We start from the raw sequence: 20,234 nt of genomic DNA, 5'->3' as shown, positions 1-20,234 counted from the left end.
TATCAACGTACTTGGCTCTAGCAGATTACTAACATAAATCTTAGCTATAACCATTTAACTCCCATTTACCTGATTTTAGAAGAAACTAAAATTAAATATTATTCTGTTTTATACAAAAATGTCATTATAACTTTTTTTTTAATTGTATGAAAAATATCATTTTAGAATTCTAAGACAATAAGGGTCCAAGCTTCAGAAGCTGGATTCTTCAAAATCTGCAGTAAAAATAATAAGTTTACTGTATATTTTTTTCATTGAATAAATTGTTTCAAACTTTCACATGTATTTGTATCTTCTTCTATATATATATTTTCGGATTATTATTTCATTATTAAAATCGTAACTATATATAAAGATTAGTAAAATATTGTTTTATTGTCATATTCAAAGATACTGTAACATTTTAAAGTTTTTAAAAATTTAAATTTTTTGCTTCATGGATTTATATTATCGAGTAAATAATTAAATATTTAATTTTTGTTTAATTTTTAAAATAAACTAAATAGTTTAAAAAAATTTCATTGGTTTAAGGTAGTAAAGATTAATCATTGTTAGATAATATGATTTTTTTATTTAAAAAAAAATCTTTATAATTATAAAAGTTTACATCGACAAATATTTAAATATTTAGCATATAGAGGTATAATATTACAATATTAAATTATATCCATTTAATTTATACTATATATAAATCCAATGGATCATCTATTGCTTAAATCTAATTATTGATAGCCCAATAAAAAGTTCTGGTAGACCCAAAATTTAAATGATAAAATTTGATATTAAATGTAACATGACTTTCAAGGAATAAGTCCATTAGGTCCATTTTTTAAAAAATCACACATGAATCTAGGTTGTGACTTCTGTTTTAATCACTACAAGAAAACATCGGCATACTGAGGGAAAAAATCGTCGGTATGTCGTCGGAATAACGCTATTCCGAGGACATACCGACGAAAAAAGTCTTCGGAAATATCTCCTCGGAAATTCATATTTCCTCAGAATTCCGTCGGAAATTTCCGAGGAAACAAAATTCCGAGGAAACTCCGAGGACACAAAGTTCGTCGGAAGGTTCCTCGGAATATACCGAGGGAAGCCTTCCTCGGAATATTTCGATGGAATTCCGATGGTCCAATCCTCGGAAGTTTCGACGAAATATTCCTCGGAATGTTTATCGGGAAATTCCGAGGAACTTCTGTCCCTCGGAAAATTCCGAGGAACTTATTTCCCTCGGAAAATTCCGAGGAATTTCAGTCCCTCGGAAAATTCCGAGGAACTTTCTTCCCTCGGAAAATTCCGAGGGAAATAAGATCCTCGGAAATTTCCGAGGAACTGCTTTCCCTCGGAATTTCGAAAAAATTATTTTTTTAAAAAAATTTATTTTTTTTAAAAAATTAAAATTTTTAAAATTTAAATTCGAAAATTTAAAATTAAAATTAAAATTGAATAAAACATAAAACATTAAAACATAGTAGATAATATTCAAAGTTAAATAAAACATTCTGAGTTTTTGTTAAAAAAAAAAAACTACGGGTCTGGAATGTTCGGGAACACCTCGTTCGGGTACATCCTCTTCATCATCTCCATCATCTGCTCGTTTAGCCTCTTCTGGGTCTCATAGCCCGCCAGTTGAGCTGCCATCTGGGTCTCCAACGCAGATATCCGATCATCCTTGTCCTTCAGCTGAGCTATAAGAACTTCTGGATCAACATATGCCGGTGGTGCAGAAGAAGGAGCAGCCGACCGGGAGCGACGACCCAAACCGACCAAACGTCCCTTTTTCTTTGGAACCGACTGAAATATAAATAACCAAATTTAGATAATATAAATTGATGATAAAATAAAAATCAAAAAATATTTAAATTGAACTTTAAATTTAGAATATTTATATTTAATATAAATCAACGATTTCTTTGATTCGAACCCGGGACAAGTTGGTCGAAGCCGTCGAATCGTCATCATCGGTTTGAAGCTGAGACACTTCGTCATACACCTGAGTTTGGACCAGGTCGACCACGTCCCTCACAAGACCATCATCAATCTGGCCGGTCTTCTTGTTGGTATACGCCCTTTTCATTAGGGCGAGATCATCAACCGGGTCGCCCTCATTTTCTTCCGCCTTGAAAAAAAATAAATTAAACAATTAAAAATTTGAAAAAATGCACAAAAAATAAAATTCTGAAACTTAAATAATTGAAGAAAAAGCGGTTGAACTTACCATGCGATCCGCCAGAGTGGCAATAAATTGAGCACCCAAGTTATGCTTGTAGATGCCCTTCCCTTTACGGTCGCTCCTGCGGTTGTTGGAGTTGGTGGAAGAAGTTTCTTTCGTCTCTTCCTTATCCCAATGCGCACACAACTCCTTCCAGACCGTGTCGTTCATCGACTTTGGGACCTTTTAATTTAAAAAAAAAAAGTTTAATAATTTAAAAAATAGTTTAATACATTAAAAATTGTTAATAAATTAAAAATTACCTTGTTTACTTCTCACTTTTTCTTCCACTCGTACATCTGCTTCCCATAGTTGTCCATAACTTTATGGACAAAATGGTGATACATAGAGAGCGTATCATCGGAATTCCAGTTGAATTCTTGCTGAAATAGTTTAAAAATAGTTTTTAACCACAAAAATATAAATAGTTTAATAATTACAAAAAAAAGTTTTAATAAATAAAAAATAGTTTAATAAATATAGAAAATAGTTTAATAATTACAAAAAAAAGTTTTAATAAATAAAAAATAGTTTAATAATTAAAAAAATAGTTTTAATAATATTTAAAATGTTTAATAAATATAGAAATAGTTTAATAATTACAAAAAATAGTTTTAATAAATAAAAAATATAAGTAAAAAATTTGAATACTTACCGCAAACTGACGAAACCACAGATGCTGCTTCGCGGGAGGGAAGTCAGTGAAAGTCGGATGTCCCTTGTCGAGGGCCGAGTACATCATACGGTTGATCCATGCGCTGATCCCGTTCCCGGATCGGTTGAACCTAATAAAAAAAACAAATTATTAATAAAAAAACAGTTTAAATAAAAAATAGTTAAAAAAATAAAAGTTTAATTACCATGTTTGACAATGTCCATGTGGATACTCAGTAAGATAGGGAAGATGGTCACGACCGGGCTGTCGAACCAACTCCGCAACACTCATCACTCCCGGAGGACCCAGAGGAGCAGGTGCAGCAGCGGGAGCAGTAGGAGCGGGTGCAGCAGCGGGAGCAGCAGGAGCGGGTAATGGAGAGGGAGATGTATGGTAGGAGCTGTGGGGCGAAACGGAATCCTGAACATGGCTGGACGAACCCCGAGACTGGCTCCCCATACCACCCCGGCTACGACGCTGGCGAGGCCGGATCTGATCATCATTAGACCTGTAAATTAAAAAAGAACATATTTAAAAATTAGTTCTAATAATTTTAATAAAAAAAAACAGTTTAAATAAAAAATAGTTAAAAAAAATAGTTTTTAATCACAAAAATATAAATAGTTTAATAATTAAAAAAAAAAGTTTTAATAAATAAAAAATAGTTTAAAAATTAAAAAAATAGTTTTAATAAATCCCAAAAACAGTTTAATAATTACAAAAAATAGTTTTAAAAATATTTAAAATGTTTAATAATTACAAAAAATAGTTTTAATAATATTAAAAATGTTTAATAAATGTAGAAATTTATATTTTATAAATAAAATACATAAAACGTTTTATTACAACAAAAAAATGATTTTAAATATTATATATATGATTTTTAATCACAAAAAAGTTTTATAGATTTTAAAAATCATTAATAAATATATAAATGATTTTAAAATGCAAAAAATAGATTTTATATACAAAAAACGTTTTGAATATATATATATATAATTACAAATTCGATTTTTATAACCACAAAATCAATAAAAACCAAAAAAAAAATCCAAATCAAGTGAAATACATAATCAAACTTGATTTTACACAATCTTACCATTCAACCTAACAAAAATCTATAAATCTCATTCCAAAATCATCAAATCTACTTAAAAACCATACAAATCTACCCTAAGAGAGTGGGATAGGGTTCATACATGATTATGGGGGAGGATTAGGGCAGATTCGCCGGAAATCGCGAGAGAGAACGGTGGAGTCGCCGGAAATCGCGAGAGGGAGAGCCTGTGCGGCGCGGAGAGGAAGAGAGAAATGGGGAAGAAGATCGGGCTCGCCCTAATATTATGAGGCGTCCGACGGAAACTATCCGTCGGAATTTCCTCGGAAGTATTTTATATTTCCGTCGGAATTTCCTCGGAAATCTTTAATTCAATTTTCGCGAAATATTTGGCGGCTTGGTTTACCCGGTTAAATGAAAATATTCCGAGGAACCAGGATTCCTCGGAATACCCTCGGTAATTACCGAGGAAATTCTGAGGAACCAGGGTTTGGGGTTTTAAAACATCGATTATTTTCGCCGTATTTCATTTCTTATACAATTATAATGCATACCATTGAGGATTCTTTGTATAGATGATCATAAACCATGAAATAACAAAATTTCAAAAATAATTGTAAGTATTCTGATGCAGATAAGTATTTGGAATATTTCCAAATATCTTGTTATTTATTTTATTAGTTATATTAATTTAGATAATTACCTTTTATTTATATTTTCTATATTTTAATGGTTTTCCTATTTTAATTAAGATTAGAGTTTTTTTAGATTAAGGATTTATTATAAATAGGCATTGAAGCCTAAAGTTGTAGGGGGACTTTGATAACTAATAATAGAGCTTTTGCTTATTACCTTAAAAGAGATTTGATTCAGTTCATCTATTTTGAGTTGCCTTGAACAAGATTCGATTAAATTCATCTTATTCAGGAAGTTGGTCTCAAGAAGCTATCGAAAGAAACTCTTGATTGATCCAAGAACAGGTCTCGAAGAACCTAAATTCTTAGATCGACCGTTCAACCTAGTTGTCCGCTGCATCATATTCCCTTTACCGTTTATTAAAGTGTATAAGTGTTTCTCTTATGTTGTGTGGTTTTCGTTCATGCAATCGTAAAAGTGTTTGTTATTGGGTAAAACACCAAAGTTACTAGTTCCAAACATCATAATCTGGTTAAGACACTTAATGAAGGTTATATACGTGTTATTCAATCCGTAAAAAGTTGTTTTCGGTTTAAAACCCCAAGTTCCTCGGAATTTCCTCGGAATTTTCCGAGGGAATTCCGAGGAAAACCTTATCTTCGTCGGAATTTCCTCGAAAAATTCCGAGGAGATTCCGAGGAAAAGGAATGTATAATCAAATTCCTAAATCGACAAGATCTATTCCGAGGAAATTCCGAGGAAAACCTATCTTCCCTCGGAATTTCCTTGGTATTTATATTTAAAAAAAAAAAAAAAAGGTCGACGCTAGTCTGTTTCCGAGTCGTCATCACCAGATGAATCTGAATCTGGATCTTGGTGAAACTCTCCAATCACTGGTTCATCCTCTACGTGAACGGCGGCTTCCTCTCCGAAGTCGGTTAAATCGACTACAAGGCCAACTCCACCTAAATCTTCTGCTGCACTTAAGTTGCCGGATGTGCTTGGTTGTAGTGGGTCTTCCTGCTCGGAACTTCCCTGATCTCGGCCTCTCGGGTTGAGTCTTGTAACAGTAACCCATGGATCATCTCTGTTCCTTACCCGGGGGTACTTGATATAACAAACCTGATCGGCCTGAGAAGCAAGAATGAAAGGATCATAATATTGCAGCTTCCGTCTCGAATTTACTGATGTAACACCAAATGCATCTGTTCTCACACCTCGATCTGGAGTGTTGTCGTGCCAATCACAATAGAAAACAGTACAGCGCAATCCAACCATGCCCAAATACTTGATTTCCAAAATCTCATTTATGTGTCTGTAGTATACATCATCTCCTGATGCAGAACAAACACCAGCATCATAAGTCGTACTCGAACGTCTCCTCTTCTGAGTTGTGAATGCATATCCTCGAGTACAAATCTCGGATATGACTTCACAACAAAGTTTGGTCCAACGACCATCTCGCGTATCCAATCGTCAAATGTTTCACCTCTGGCCAAACCATCACTCACATAAGTAAACATCCATCCACCAAATTCTCTCTGCTTCATTTCTTCTAGTTCGTCCTCTGTGGCGTATCTATATTCGAACCGCTTTTTTGCCATGAAAATCCTCTCATATTGAAGAACATCTTCGCAGTTGGTGAGTAAATATGTTTGCAAATGACTGCGCTCCTGATCAGTAAGTCGACGGTCCTTTGGTTTTCCGCTAAGTCGTCCAACGTCTGTGAAAATGTCTGGAACCTTCCAATGATATGTTACCCGTTCGCCTCTATCATCATGCCGAGCAGGTCTTCTGTTTTTGGTATGAACTTCTGCTGGAAAGTAGTACTCGGCAAAGTTTGAAGTTTTTTCATTGATCATCTGTGCGACTATAGAACCTTCCACCCTACTTAAATTTTTTACCATCTTCTTCAAATGGAACATATACCGCTCATACAGATACATCCATCTATACTGCACAGGACCACCAAGTTCCAATTCTCTTACCAGGTGAATAACAAGATGCTCCAAAACATCAAAAAATGAGGGAGAAAATATCTTCTTAAGGTTGCACTGAATCACGGCTATGTTAGTCTTCAAATTGTCAATACCTTCAAGAGTCACTGATCTCGTGCATAAATCGCGGAAGAAACCACTTATCCCTTCAATTGCTTCATGAACATTTCGTGGTAATAGTTCCTTGAAGGCAAACAGAAGGAGGCGCTGCATCATTACATGGCAATCGTGGCTTTTCAAGCCAGTAAACTTTCCTTCCTTTCTGTCGATACAGTTACGCAAATTAGATGCGTAACCGTCTGGAAATTCCACATCTTTTGAAATCCAATCAAAGAACGCATCCTTTCCCGCTGCATCAAGTCGTTATATGGGAAAAGGAGCCCTACCATTTTCATCAACATGAAGTTCTGAACGAGCACATATATCGACTAAATCTAGTCTTGACTTCAAATTATCCTTTGTTTTACCTTGAACATTAAGGATCGTGTTCATGAAATTGTCAAAAAAGTTCTTCTCAATATGCATGACATCTAAATTATGCCTTAGTAGATGATCCTCCCAGTATGGCAGATCTCAGAAAATACTTTTTTTTTGTGCCAGTTATGTAGGTCCCCAACACCATCTACCGGAAAACGCTCATGTCCACCGACGTCTGGCGTCCTTTCTGCACCAAAATCTCTAAGTTGTGTCTTCAAATCTTTCCCACAAATTTCCGGAGGTGAACTGTCAAACACCCTCTTGTTCTTCGTAAACAAATTCCTACTTCTACGATATGGATGATCTGGTGGTAGAAATCTCCTGTGACAGTCAAACCAACACGTTTTCCTTCCGTGTTTTAGTTGGAAAGCATCAGTGTTATCTTGACAATATGGACATGATAGCCTTCCATGCGTTGTCCATCCAGATAACATACCATATGCTGGAAAATCACTTATTGTCCACATTAGTACTGCCTGCATTTGAAAGTTTTCTTTATACGAAACATCGTATGTTTCAGCACCTTGAGCCCATAGTTGTTGCAACTCATATATTAGTGGCTGAAGAAACACATCAAGTGATCTCTTAGGATGCTCTGGTCCGGGAACGAGAATCGAGAGAAACAAAAACTCTCGTCGCAAGCACAAGTTTGGGGGTAGGTTGTATGGTGTAAGAATGAGTGGCCATAGAGAATACTGTCTTCCACTCTTGCCAAACGGGCTGAAACCATCAGTACATAATCCAAGGTAGACATTTCTTCTCTCATACGCAAAGTCGGGATACTTTGATTGGAAATGCTTCCACGCTTTTGCATCTGAAGGATGTCTGATCTCACCATCTGTTGAGTGCTCCGCATGCCATTCTCATTGGTTGCGCTGTGCGTTCAGACATATACAACCTCTGCAACCTTTCCGTCAAAGGCAAATACCACATCCTTTTATATGGCACTGGAACTCTTCCATTCGTATCTTTATAACGAGGCTTCCCACAAAATTTGCATGAAACCCGCTGTTCATCCGCCCTCCAATAAATCATGCAGTTGTCTCTGCATACATCTATTACCTGATACGATAAACCAAGACCAGCTACGAGTTTCTGAACCTCGTAGTATGAGCCAGGAGCTACATTATCTTCGGGTAGAATACCTTTTAGATAATCAGCAATCGCATCCACACAGTCTTCCGCCAAATTATAATCCGTCTTAATGCCCATCAATCTTGTAGCAGATGATAAAGCTGAATGACCATCTCTGCAACCTTCGTACAATGGTTGCTTTCCAGCATCCAACATATCATAAAATCTCCTAGCTTCGGCATTGGGTAAATCTTCCCCTCTAAAATGATCATTTACCATCTGCTCAGTACCTACACCATTATCTACATCTGTTCTAATTGGTTCTTCTAATCTAACCGCTGGCTGAGGTTCGCTAGTACTACCATGTTCATAATCAGTTTCCCCATGATGATACCAAATTTTGTAACTTCGTGTAAACCCACTCAAATATAGATGAGTCCAAACATCCCACTCTTTAATAACCTTTTTATTTTTACAATTAGAGCAAGGACATCTTAACATACCTGTTTTTGCTTCCGGTTGTCGGTGAACTAACCCCATGAATTCGGTTATACCTCGTTGGTATTCTTCCGTAAGCAATCTCGTGTTCGGATCCAAATGAGGTCGATCGATCCAAGAACGAAAATAATTTGAAGAAGACATGTTTTTTATGAATCAAATTCGTGTGTAAAGAGAGTGAGAGGGAGGATGAAGATATGGAGTGAATGAAGAGGAAGAGGGGTGCTTGTATTTATAGTTGAAATCCTTCCGACAGACCGAGGAAATTCCGACAGAATTCCGATGCCAACGGCTAGTTCGTCGGAATTTCCTCGGAATTTTTAAAATCCCCCAACGGCTCTCCAACGGCTCTCTAACGTCTATAATATTTCCTCGGAATTCATCGGTTTTTTCCGAGGAATACAATTTTCCTCGGAATTCCATAAGAATATTCCGACGGAATGATATTTCCTCAGAATTCCGTTGGTATATTCCGAGAAAATTCCGAGGAAACCAAATTTTGTGTTTCCTCGGAATTTCCTCGGGATTTTCCGAGGATTTCATTTTCCGTCGGAACGTCCGTCAGAATACCGCTGTTTTCTTGTAGTGAATATATAAGATATTAATTATAAAATGATTAAATTTTATAAATAATTTTCTTATCTCAAATACTATTTGGTAAATATAAATATAATTATTAAAGACTTAAATGAATTTAAATTTGTATGAATAATGTTAAAATGATATTCTTTTATAAAAGAGTTTAATGAAAGAGAGAATAATTAATACGTTTATAAAAGAGAGAGTAATTACATTACTCCACATAAAAGTGGACCGTGAAACAAATGGCCTGGAATAAAGGCTTTTATGCTTTAGAAGACTTTTCAAGCCAATATTTTGACTCGTATCCTTCCGGCAATGTCGATCGGACATATTATCGGCAGAGGGAGAGCAGCGGCTGTTGAGCTGCGAAAGTTCAGTTCATCTTTCGCAGACAAGGACAAGGGTGGACGCTGGTGACCCAAGCCACCGCCAACGTCTGAAAAGATTAAGAGGTTTGTGCCTCGATAAACGTGTCAGAGAGCAAAACCTAGGGCGAACTCGATTAAGCAAAGCTAAAATTCTTAGTTCTTCTTCTCCTTCTTCTTTCTTCTTATGTCTTTTCCTTGTTTTCGATCTCTTCTTCCTCTTTCATTTTCTTCGCTTTTTTTCTTCTTTGTTTGTATTTTTCTTTGATTTTTTTTCTTTCAACTTTCTCATTCCTTTCTTTTTTTTTTTTTTTTTTTGAAAAAAACTTTCTCATTCCTTTCTCCTCTTTATGTTTTTTTATTGGATCCCGCTCTCCTTCTCCTTATATTTTTTAATTTCACCTTTTTGTTCTTCGATTCTCTCCTTTTACTCTTTAAATCTTTTTCTTTTTCGATTTTTAAGATTAATAAAGTTTGTACCTAGAATTACAGCTAGGGAATAGAAAGTCTTGCTCCAATTTTTCTTAAAGGCATTCTGTTGATGATTCTTTGTCAGAACAGGAGTGCACTGAACCAGGACGTACAAATTCACGTATTCTTTCCACTTGGCATTTCTCGTACAGAAATATCGAGAACTGTTCGCTGCTTCGATCATCGTGGTCAACACCAATTTTTTGAACTGGTCTTCATAGTTGGACCCAATACTGTAATCGTTACACCACAAAAATGTTCCACTGAATGTGAGGTTTGAGAAAATATAACACAGTCCGAGTATCTGAGCGTACAATGATTGTAATAGATAATGGCCTCTCTCTGAGTGGGACACACATGATTAAGATATCTTTGACGGAATAGGAGACGCAGTACAAGCTTCTTGCGAGACATCACCTCGGCAGAGGAAAAGTCTGGTGACTCTACTCGGGGATTGTCTCACCGTAGCGTTTTGGAAGCTGGTGGAGTATGAGGCGTTTCCAGATGAGAGAGAGGCCAAAGGTATTTTGAGATTGGTGAAGTAAGTGCTGTTAGCTGAATAGCTTGTCGTATTGCCACAGAAATGGTATTTTTGTAACCGTGATCTTGAGCAGAAGCTCTGAAGCCACTGAGGAAGGAGAAAAGAAACATGAAGATGAAAGAGACACAGAAGACATGGTTCGGTTTCCCTGATTTGGGGTTCAGACTATGAAGGTCCCATTTATAAAAGAGCCCTCTCTTGGTTTGTGACGACCATAATCAGTGACGTGCAAAGGTTGTAAGGCCTAAGGCAATTATTTGTAAGTCAGAAACTGAAAATTTGATCCTTCGTTTTATGAATATTACAATGAAAACATCTATGAAAGTACAATATAAAATCTAGATACTGTGATAAAACAATATAGATTTTAATTTTTTTTGTCGACTAAGACCCATGCAAAATAAGTGTGTTAATGTAAATGTGTTAATTTCTTCAACCATATTCATTATTGAATTCTTGGTACAGCCTTATGGATAGTCGAATGAATTCTAATGTTGGCGGAACAGGTTGAGAGTTTCCCTGCAAATAGTATATGTTTATCCCACGTCATGCAGAGGGTTGTACACATTTTCTGAAGTTCCAATTATTACAAAAATATATAAAATTTATATAACTAAAATCTAAAGTTATTTTATCCAGTCTGAGAATTTACTTTTCATTTAATTAAAAAAAAAAAGATTTTCTCAGATGAGAAAATATTATTGTTTCCATTCCATAGTAGTGTAAAAACGTAGACTAGTATCAAATAAATGTCTTCGTTAATGATTTTCTTAGTAAGGTTTTGTTTAAAGTATTTTTCTTCAAGTTTGATAGTTTTCAAGATCATACATATGTTGTTTGGGGTTAGGACATCAACCATGTATCTTATGGAGACCTCTTGTGTCAATTAAATTTCAGTTGCAAGTTGCTCTTGACCCGTGCAATTTCTATTCGGTGGATTTCTACAAATATATAGCACCGGAAAACACGTTATACAATCTCCTACGCAGAAATGATGTTCCACTTCCACATTAGGGACCACAAAATAAAACATATTCCAAAATATAATAATAAAACTAAGTAAGAAGATTCCCCCTGATGAGGAATAGCCAAGACGAAGTAGAACATAAAGCAGAGGAAAAAAGTAGAACATAAAGCAAAAGAAAATGGTAACGAAAATGAAAGGTTCGTCCACTGAAGACGAAGTGAAGACAATATACAAAGACTTATCAACGTACTAGGCTTTAGAAGATTAGGAAGTAGGAAACCAAATCCTATAGCCATTTAAAACATGGCTTTAGAAAAAACTATTAAAATTAAATATTAATTGTGTAGTAGTTAACCCTTTTTTGAACATGTAATTGACCATTTCTGCTGCTGATTATGTTTCTCTCTTTTATTTTTCGCCTTCCTTACAATCTTGAGTTCTTACAAATTAAATAAAGCATTCAACCTACGGAAAGAAAGAGCATCCACCAAACATAAATTTGCTTGTTGGTTAAAACAACATATAGAAAGTTGATGTGTTACTAGTCATGCGTCAAGTAGACATGTCTTGTGGTTTTTATGCATTGACTTGGACTTAGAAAAATCTTATGTTTATAGAAAGCAACACTCTTACTTGGCTTCAGATTATTTAAGACCACCTATGGGAAAGGAAAAAAAAACATAATATAACAAGAACATTTAAGGAAAAATGTCTGGTTATGGTTTCCTCTTCCTTTTCACTTTCCTTACAAACCTGAGACCTTCTGTACAGCAACACAGACCGACTTACGTCGGTTATGTTTGTCAGCCAGAGAAAACTTACCTCAAAAACAGCACATACTCCTCAAACCTCGAAACCCTTTTGTCCTCTCTTTCTTCTAGTTACAATCAATCTTTCTCCTATGGATTCCAAAGACTTAAAGAGGGACAAAACCCTGACATGGTATTCGGACTTTTCCTCTGTCGCCCAGATGTATCGTTCGAAATCTGCCGTGACTGCATCAGCCTCTCCGTCAAGGACACTCTAAATCATTGTCCAAATGAAAAGGAGGCTTTGATTTATTACGACGAATGCATGCTTTTATACACTGACCGGAATATCCTCTTGGATCCTGTAACAAAAATTGGAGAGCTGATGGTAGTAAACCAACAGAATGTTACGGCAAACCAACCTGTTCGATTCAGTAAGGTGGTCCATTCTTTGATAAACGAAGCTGCAGAGGAGGCTACTGCTAGTCCAAGAAAGTTTGCGTTTAAGAAGGAGAACTACGCATCAGCTCAAACGGTTTATGTATTAATTCAGTGCATGCCTGATCTGACAGCAGTGATGTGCTCAAACTGTCTGCAACAAACCATCGAGAACGTGCCTCTTGACAAAATCGGAGCAAGACTTCTTTCTCCGAATTGTACCTTAAGGTACGATATTTACCCTTTCTACAATGAAACCTATCAAGAAGTTGCCTCTAACGATATGCATGGTAAGAGATCTCCCTCTCTCTCTCTCTCTCCCCCTGTATTTTTCCTTTTTGGGTTGAGTGATTCAAAGATTTGTTGAATTCATGTATTTGGCAGGAAAAGAAGAGAACTCCATGCAAGTTATAATTATAGCAATTGTTGTGCCGCTAGGTGTCTATGTTCTTCTTTTTATAGTCATTTGTAGCTTCTATGTAACAACGAGACTGAAGAATACTTATGAGACAGCAACTGCAGATGATGGTATAAAATTCCAAAATACACTAGTGTTTGCAACTTAGAAGGTTTTATGAAGACTAATGCTTTTAAAACATTTTAATTTTGCAGGTGGGGATGATATTACAACCGCTGGCTCATTTCAGTTTGATTTTAAAGCTGTTGAAGCAGCAACCGATAACTTTTCTGAAAGAAACAAACTCGGTCAAGGTGGATTTGGAGAAGTGTACAAGGTATATTTACCAGTTCATTGAGCTTCTTGGTTAGTAGGGAACATTTGTTACATTTCTTAATAGTTATTTCTTTGTAGGGAACATTTCCTAATAGATTACAAGTTGCGGTGAAGAGACTATCGAAAACATCAGTACAAGGCGAAAAAGAGTTCAAGAATGAGGTAATTGTTGTGGCGAAGCTTCAGCACCGAAATCTTGTCAAGCTTCTCGGATTTTGTTTTGAAAGAGAAGAGAAAATACTCATCTATGAGTATGTGCCTAACAAAAGTCTTGATTACTTCCTCTTTGGTCAGTTAATATATTACAACATTTTAGGCCAAGTTTTTTCATTACTCAAATCATTCTTGAGACCACTGTTCTATAACATTGTAAACACCAATGGTCCAGACTCTACAATGAAAATGCAGCTGGATTGGACAAGAAGGCACAATATCATTAGAGGAATTGCTAGAGGGGTTCTATATCTTCATCAAGATTCACGACTCACAATCATCCATCGTGATCTCAAAGCTAGTAACATCCTCTTGGATGATTCCCTGAACCCGAAAATTGCAGATTTTGGAATGGCGAGGATTTTTGGAATAGACCAAACAGAAGCCAGTACGAGAAGAGTAGTGGGAACCTAGTAAGTTTTTCATTTTTCACATAATACGTTAAGACATGTAACAACCTTTTATTAACTCAAACTTTAAGTTTTGTCATAGTGGCTATATGTCTCCGGAGTATGCAATGTACGGCCAATTCTCCATGAAGTCAGATGTTTATAGCTTCGGTATTTTAGTCCTTGAGATTATAAGCGGCAAAAAGAATAGCAGTCTCTATAATATGGATGATCATGCTGGAAATTTGGTTACATATGTGAGTATGCACCCTTTAAACCTTTTTTTTTTTGCTTCATTTAGTTGTGACCTGCAATGCTGTTATTATGAATTTGTTGAATAGACTTGGAGACTATGGAGAAATGGGTCACCATTAGAGGTTGTGGATCCATCCTTTCAAGAGAACTGTCAAGAAAACGAAACTAGAAGATGCATCCATATAGCTTTACTGTGTGTTCAAGAAGAAGTTGAAGATCGTCCAACTATGTCAGAAATAGTCCAGATGCTTACTACTAGCTCAATTGCTCTTCCCATTCCTCAACCCCCTGGATTTTTCTTACGCATGAAACATGAGGAAGTAAGGGAAGCAGGTCCAGCAGTGGATTCTTCTGCTCTATGTTCTGTCGATGATGCTTCCATTACTCGTTTAACTCCTCGCTGAGGATAAAACGTTTCACAAAGACAAGTAAGCATCGAAAAAGAAGAAAGGTTTTTCCTCAGTTGAAATGGTTCTATTATTTTTCATTTTCTGTAAGTATCCAGCAAGCAAGTACACGATAGTCTTGTTTATAATCTTATTTCTTAAAGGAGAAAGAGACAAAATGTTGAGGAGAATCAATGGCGCTATTGTTGGTTCTTCGACAGTGAGTTAGTTTTGTTGGACTAGAGATGTGTAGTTAATTATGGTGTTGAGTAGCTATAGATCTTGTATTATACAGAAAGAAGAAAATGATGTAAGTAGCCAAAAGTTTCAGTTCCTCTGTTTTTCTCTTAGTATAGTCTTCATTTCAGAGTTTGGAAAGTCTCTGTAGGACCCTGAAATTCTAAAACATATGATGTAAAAGATGTAATTACTGAGAGTGTTTATTGGTTCTGAAGCAATGAAGACTAGAACCGAATAACCTAGAATTGTTAAAGTACTGTTTTATCTTTTATAAGAGCATGATTAATGGGAGATTCTTAGGGGTGGTTCTTATCGTAATATAAAAAATCGTCTCTTAATTTTTAACTAAAAGTTATTTAAATAAGATATTTAAGAGTCAGTTCTTAGTTTTTTTAATTAAAAGTTAAGAGACGATTTTTTATATTCCACTAAGAACCCTCGCTCTAAAAATCATCCATTAATCATGTTTAAGCTCTTCTTTTGTTACTTGTCCGGTAAGGAAGTAAAAAGAAAACGGCCTATTCACCCAAAGTCTCTCCGCCTATCATAATTCATAAGTCATAACAAATCATCAACTTTATATCTTTTGAACTCCTATTTATTATTATTTTTTCTCATTCACATGATTATTCCAACATTTAAATAGTTTGATTGATTTATTGAAATTCATTTAATTAACAATTAGACTTGATGTTACACGCGTAGTTGACCTTGACTTGCATGCCACTGTATACAGAAAAAAATGCATTGACTTTGGCTGGCTGGTTTCACACTCATTCATTACTCAGTAGTATTCAACTCGTCAATCCAATAAAGAAGAAAAACAAAAGCGGAAAGGAGAAGAAGTTGAATAATGTCTGCTTATACTTCCTTAAACTGCATCCTCCTTCTCACCTTCTTCACTGCAAGCTTGGGGGCTTCTGCACAACTACAATACCCAACTTACGTCGCCTATAACTGCAGTAACAGGTACAGGACATCACCAAACCACGCTTACCTATTCAATATCAGAAGTCTTTTGACTTCCTTTACTAACATCCCTGCTTCCTTATTCTCCGAGGGATATCATTCTGTCGTAAGGGGTCAAAACGCTAGCATGGTATTCGGAATGTTTCTCGCCGGAAGTTTGCCGTGACTGTATCATTTTTGCTTCTAGTAACACTCAGAGGCGATGTCTAAGAGGGAAGGAATTAATGATTCAGTATGATGAGTGCATGCTTGGGTACTCGGACCAGAATATTTTAATGGATTATGTAACAAGGTCCACTGTCCACACCAAGAATAATCACTTGGAGCACTCAGGAAATTCCAGTGTACCAACTGGACGGGCTCAAGGATGCAATGCGTTTACAAATTGAATTTTACTTCGTCTCAGACGCAGTATGCATTGGTCCAGTGTTTTCCTGATTTGTTACCTGAAGAGTGCAAAAGCTGTCTTACACAATCCATGACGCAATTTAATTTCAGCAGAGTTGGAGGAAGAGTTCTGTTCCCGAGTTGTAACTCAAGATACGAGATTTACCCTTTTTACAATGAAACCTTTGTGGCAACTCTCCCTCCATCCCCGCTCATTACATATCCTCCGTTGCCATTGGTTACAGCTCCTTCGTTGCCATCGGTTACAGCTCCTCCATTGCCACCTGGTAAAAACCTCTCTGTATCTTTTTTTTTTCATTTACTTCCAGTTGAGACGTTCAGACTTGGGAAGTCATGTGTCATGTCTGATATATCACTTTGGCAGGAAAAGAAAGAAACTCAACGGTGATAATCTTAGCAACTGGTGTGCCGGTTGCTGTCTTTGTTCTCTTTCTTGTGGCTGTTTTAAGTTGCCAAGTAACAAAGAGAGTGAAGAAGGCTGATGATACTACAGTTGCATATGATGGTAACGATTCAATATTTTGTGTGTGCTCTGCTTAAAGTTTTATGGAACTGAATCCTTAACTATATTATATCTTTTTTTACTATTATTTTTTTTACAGAAGGGGATGGCATTACAACTTCAGGCTCACTACAGTTTGACTTTAAGGTTATTGAAGCTGCCAAAAATAAGTTTTCGATATGTAACAAACTAGGTCAAGGTGGATTCCGAAAAGTCTACAAGGTATTACCAGTTCACTGAGGTTCTTAATTAGGTGCATTAGAGATTCAAATGAGGTGACGACTGTTTAATTCACTATCTTTTTTAGGGGACACTTCCAAATGGATTACAAGTTGCTGTGAAGAGACTTTCCAAAACATCAGGACAAGGCGAGAAAGAGTTCAAGAATGAAGTCGTTCTTGTGGCAAAGCTTCAGCACAGAAATCTGGTCAAGCTTCTCGGATATTGTTTGAGAGACAAGAGAAGATACTTGTCTACGAGTTGGTGCTTAATAAAAGCCTCGATTACTTCCTGTTTGGTAACTTAAAACCAATTCTTATTAGCCACAATATTTACTCCAATGTTTTTACATTCTATCTATGGATGTGTGGACCCTAGATTGCAGAGCCAGTTGGATTGGACTAGACGGTATAAGATCGTAGGAGTAATTGCTAGAGGGATTCTATATCTCCATCAAGATTTAAGACTCACAATTATACATCGGAACCTCAAAGCTGGTAACATTCTCTTGGACGCTGATATGAACCCCAAAGTTGCAGATTTTGGTATGGCAAGAATATTTGAAATGGACCAAACCGAAGCAAATACGAGAAGAGTAGTCGGAACCTAGTAAGTTTTTATCTTGCCATATATTGAATGTCAGGCTTTATTATGCCTCTATTAACTCAATATAGTATTGTTTCAGTGGTTACATGTCCCCTGAGTATGCGATGTACGGCCAATTCAAAATGAAGTCAGATGTCTGTAGCTTCGGAGTCTTAGTTCTTGAGATTATAAGCGTGAGGAAGAATAGCAGCCTCCTTGAGATGGATGGTAGTTTAGGAAACTTGGTTACATATGTGAGTATAAAAACTTTAAATCTGCAAATTTTTCTTCTCTACTAAACAATCACAAAGATAATTAAGTCTTAAAATGTTGAATAGACTTGGAGGGTATGGAACAATGGATTGCCCCTAGAGCTCGTGGACTCATCCTTTCGAGAGAGTTATCAAAGCAACAAAATAATTAGATGCATCCATATCGCCTTATTATGTGTCCAAGAAGATTCTGAGGATCGCCCAACCATGTCAGCAATCGTCCAAATGCTTACTACTAGCTTGATCTCCCTCGCTGTGCCTCGACCACCTGGATTTTTCTTCCGAAGTAAGAAAGATCAAGCATGTTCATCAGTGGACAAGTCTTCTCTCTGTTCGATTGATCAAGCATCCATTACTTCTTTAGCTCCTCGTTAAGTTTCATAAACCCAAAATCTTGGAAATTCCAGTATCTTGCAAATTTTGGATTCACATCAGAATATAGAATGTTACTTTCTTTGAGGTCAATATGCATTAGTGTGTCTAAATTTTCTAATGTACCTGGTACCTTATTTCACTTGGTCTGAAAATAAATGTATACATATTTACTACCGATCCCATCAATGTTTTGATTCGTGTGCAGACTTATCTTGAGACAACCCTGGATGTTGCAATTTTATGGCAGCCCAAAAAAATAGACTAGAGAATCTCGTAGACAAGAGAGACTCACATTTGCAACAAACAAAAATGGGTCCACGAGGAAAAAACACAAAGCAACCAGATCAACCCACTATCGAAGACAATGTAAAGACAAACGCAAAGACTCTTGGCTATTTCACAAGTTTTTTTTTTTTGTAACTTAATTTCACAAGTTTTATCTAAGGTATTATGTAACCAACTCTCCTATCTTTATTTGGATGCAACAAAGCAAAAAAAAAAAGAAAGATAAGAAGTCATGATCTGCATCACACCTTGAAAAGGAAACTCTAAGAAAGGCTTCTTTATAGAATTATATAAACAAGGAAGATAAAAATACCATTACCTATATTTGATTGTCAATTCAGGCCGGTTTAGTAACTTCTTTGATCGTCAATGGAGTATAAAAACGGTGCCTAGCTCTTTTTGGAGGTAGGTAGATTAATTCATCTTTAATCTTGGTTCTTCGATAACAGCCGCCATTTCATCAAGAGTGTGGCCGTTCTGATTCGGAAAAACAAAATTAGTTACTTATAACACGTAAAATCACAGAAGATATGATTATATACAATTTATGAGGTAATTAACATGAAGATTTAGGTTTTATGTTATTGCCACAACCGGTGAAGATTAATAAGATTCCACTTTCACGAAAAAATATACAATGAACTTCTACCATCAATCATTTCAAGAAATGTGTGAATATGATACACTACCTGCTCATAGCTAGCGCTTCATGTTTATCAGATGTTAAGGTTTCAATTCGCCAGTTAGATGTCGTTCAGCTAGCATTCACGAGTTCGACAAACAAACACAAACAATGACTACATTAAAATGATAATTTGGAGCAAACTGAGAACACTTAGTATAAACAAGAATTTTAGTGTAACCTTACTTGGAAGTTGGATCGTGAAGTTTAATAATCAAATATCAATGTAGTATTTCACACAATCAGTTTTTTTTTTCTCTATAAAGCATAACATATAATACCTTTATCATCGCTTAGTCACACATTAATGTCTTTTTAACTTCCAAGACTAAGAGCATCATTAACGCAGGTCCTTAGCTGGAGTTTTTAAGAAAATTAGGCAATTAATTAAATGAAAACAAAAAGAAAATTGTATAACCGATCCTTAATTCATAGTTTTTGCAACCAATCACAAAGCAGGTCCTTAGAACACGTGTCAGGCAACCAAGCCTTTTTGATTTTTTGTTTTGATTTTTCTTTTTTTCTTTCTTTCTTTTGTTTTCTCTCATATTTTCTTGTGTTCTCCTTCAAGACGACACGACTGCGTTCATGAAAGAGGCCTCTCCACCGTTCAATCGGCGTCTCCACCGTTCAATCGACGTCTCTTCCGTTTAATCGGCGTCTCGTCTGTGCAATTGACGTCTCCTCCGTGCAATCGACGTCTTCTCTGACTTTCCCTTGTCTCGTCTGCTCCGCCGCTAAAAGGCGTCTCCTTCACTGGTCTTCTCCGTCGCGAAGGAAAGTGATTGATTAGGTGGTGATTAGATGATGCCACCCCATCTCCTCTATCTTCTGATCGGTGAGATCCTTTTGATATTCACACTTAATACGATTGATTAGGTGGTGATTAGATGATGAGATTGAACCTTGATTTGAATTTTTTTAGGGAGGAGGCAGATGGAGTTCGATCCTTGTTGGCTAATTACGTGGTGATAGATGATGAGATTGAACCTTGTTGGCTAA

The 20,234-nt window shown here is 36.2% G+C and overlaps 1 protein-coding gene and 1 pseudogene across 1 annotated transcript; both read left to right on the top strand.

Moving 5' to 3' along the window:
• The first annotated feature begins 11,256 nt into the window (after positions 1-11,256).
• On the top strand, positions 11,257-15,029 carry LOC106440502 (cysteine-rich receptor-like protein kinase 5). The gene is made up of 7 exons (XM_013882192.3): positions 11,257-13,009; positions 13,104-13,247; positions 13,332-13,453; positions 13,531-13,741; positions 13,841-14,078; positions 14,158-14,311; positions 14,396-15,029. Exons 1-7 carry the CDS (start codon positions 12,241-12,243, stop codon positions 14,711-14,713), a joined length of 1,956 nt encoding a protein of 651 aa, XP_013737646.2. The 5' UTR covers positions 11,257-12,240; the 3' UTR covers positions 14,714-15,029.
• Positions 15,030-15,439: 410 nt separating this feature from the next.
• On the top strand, positions 15,440-19,600 carry LOC106442647 (annotated as a pseudogene).
• Positions 19,601-20,234: the final 634 nt, after the last annotated feature.

This window comes from Brassica napus, chromosome A3 (assembly GCF_020379485.1).
Source record: "Brassica napus cultivar Da-Ae chromosome A3, Da-Ae, whole genome shotgun sequence".
NCBI lineage: Eukaryota > Viridiplantae > Streptophyta > Magnoliopsida > Brassicales > Brassicaceae > Brassica > Brassica napus.
The sequence above is the reverse complement of the archived record's forward strand: the minus strand, read 5'-3'. Positions and strand labels throughout refer to the sequence as shown.

Excerpts from the sequence above, each read along its gene's own strand:
- LOC106440502 (XM_013882192.3), top strand. The coding sequence starts at position 12,241 with ATGTCTGGTTATGGTTTCCTCTTCCTTTTCACTTTCCTTACAAACCTG. Across the intron at positions 13,248-13,331 it reads GACAGCAACTGCAGATGATG|GTGGGGATGATATTACAACC; the intron begins GTATAAAATTCC and ends TTAATTTTGCAG. Across the intron at positions 14,312-14,395 it reads CTGGAAATTTGGTTACATAT|ACTTGGAGACTATGGAGAAA; the intron begins GTGAGTATGCAC and ends TTTGTTGAATAG.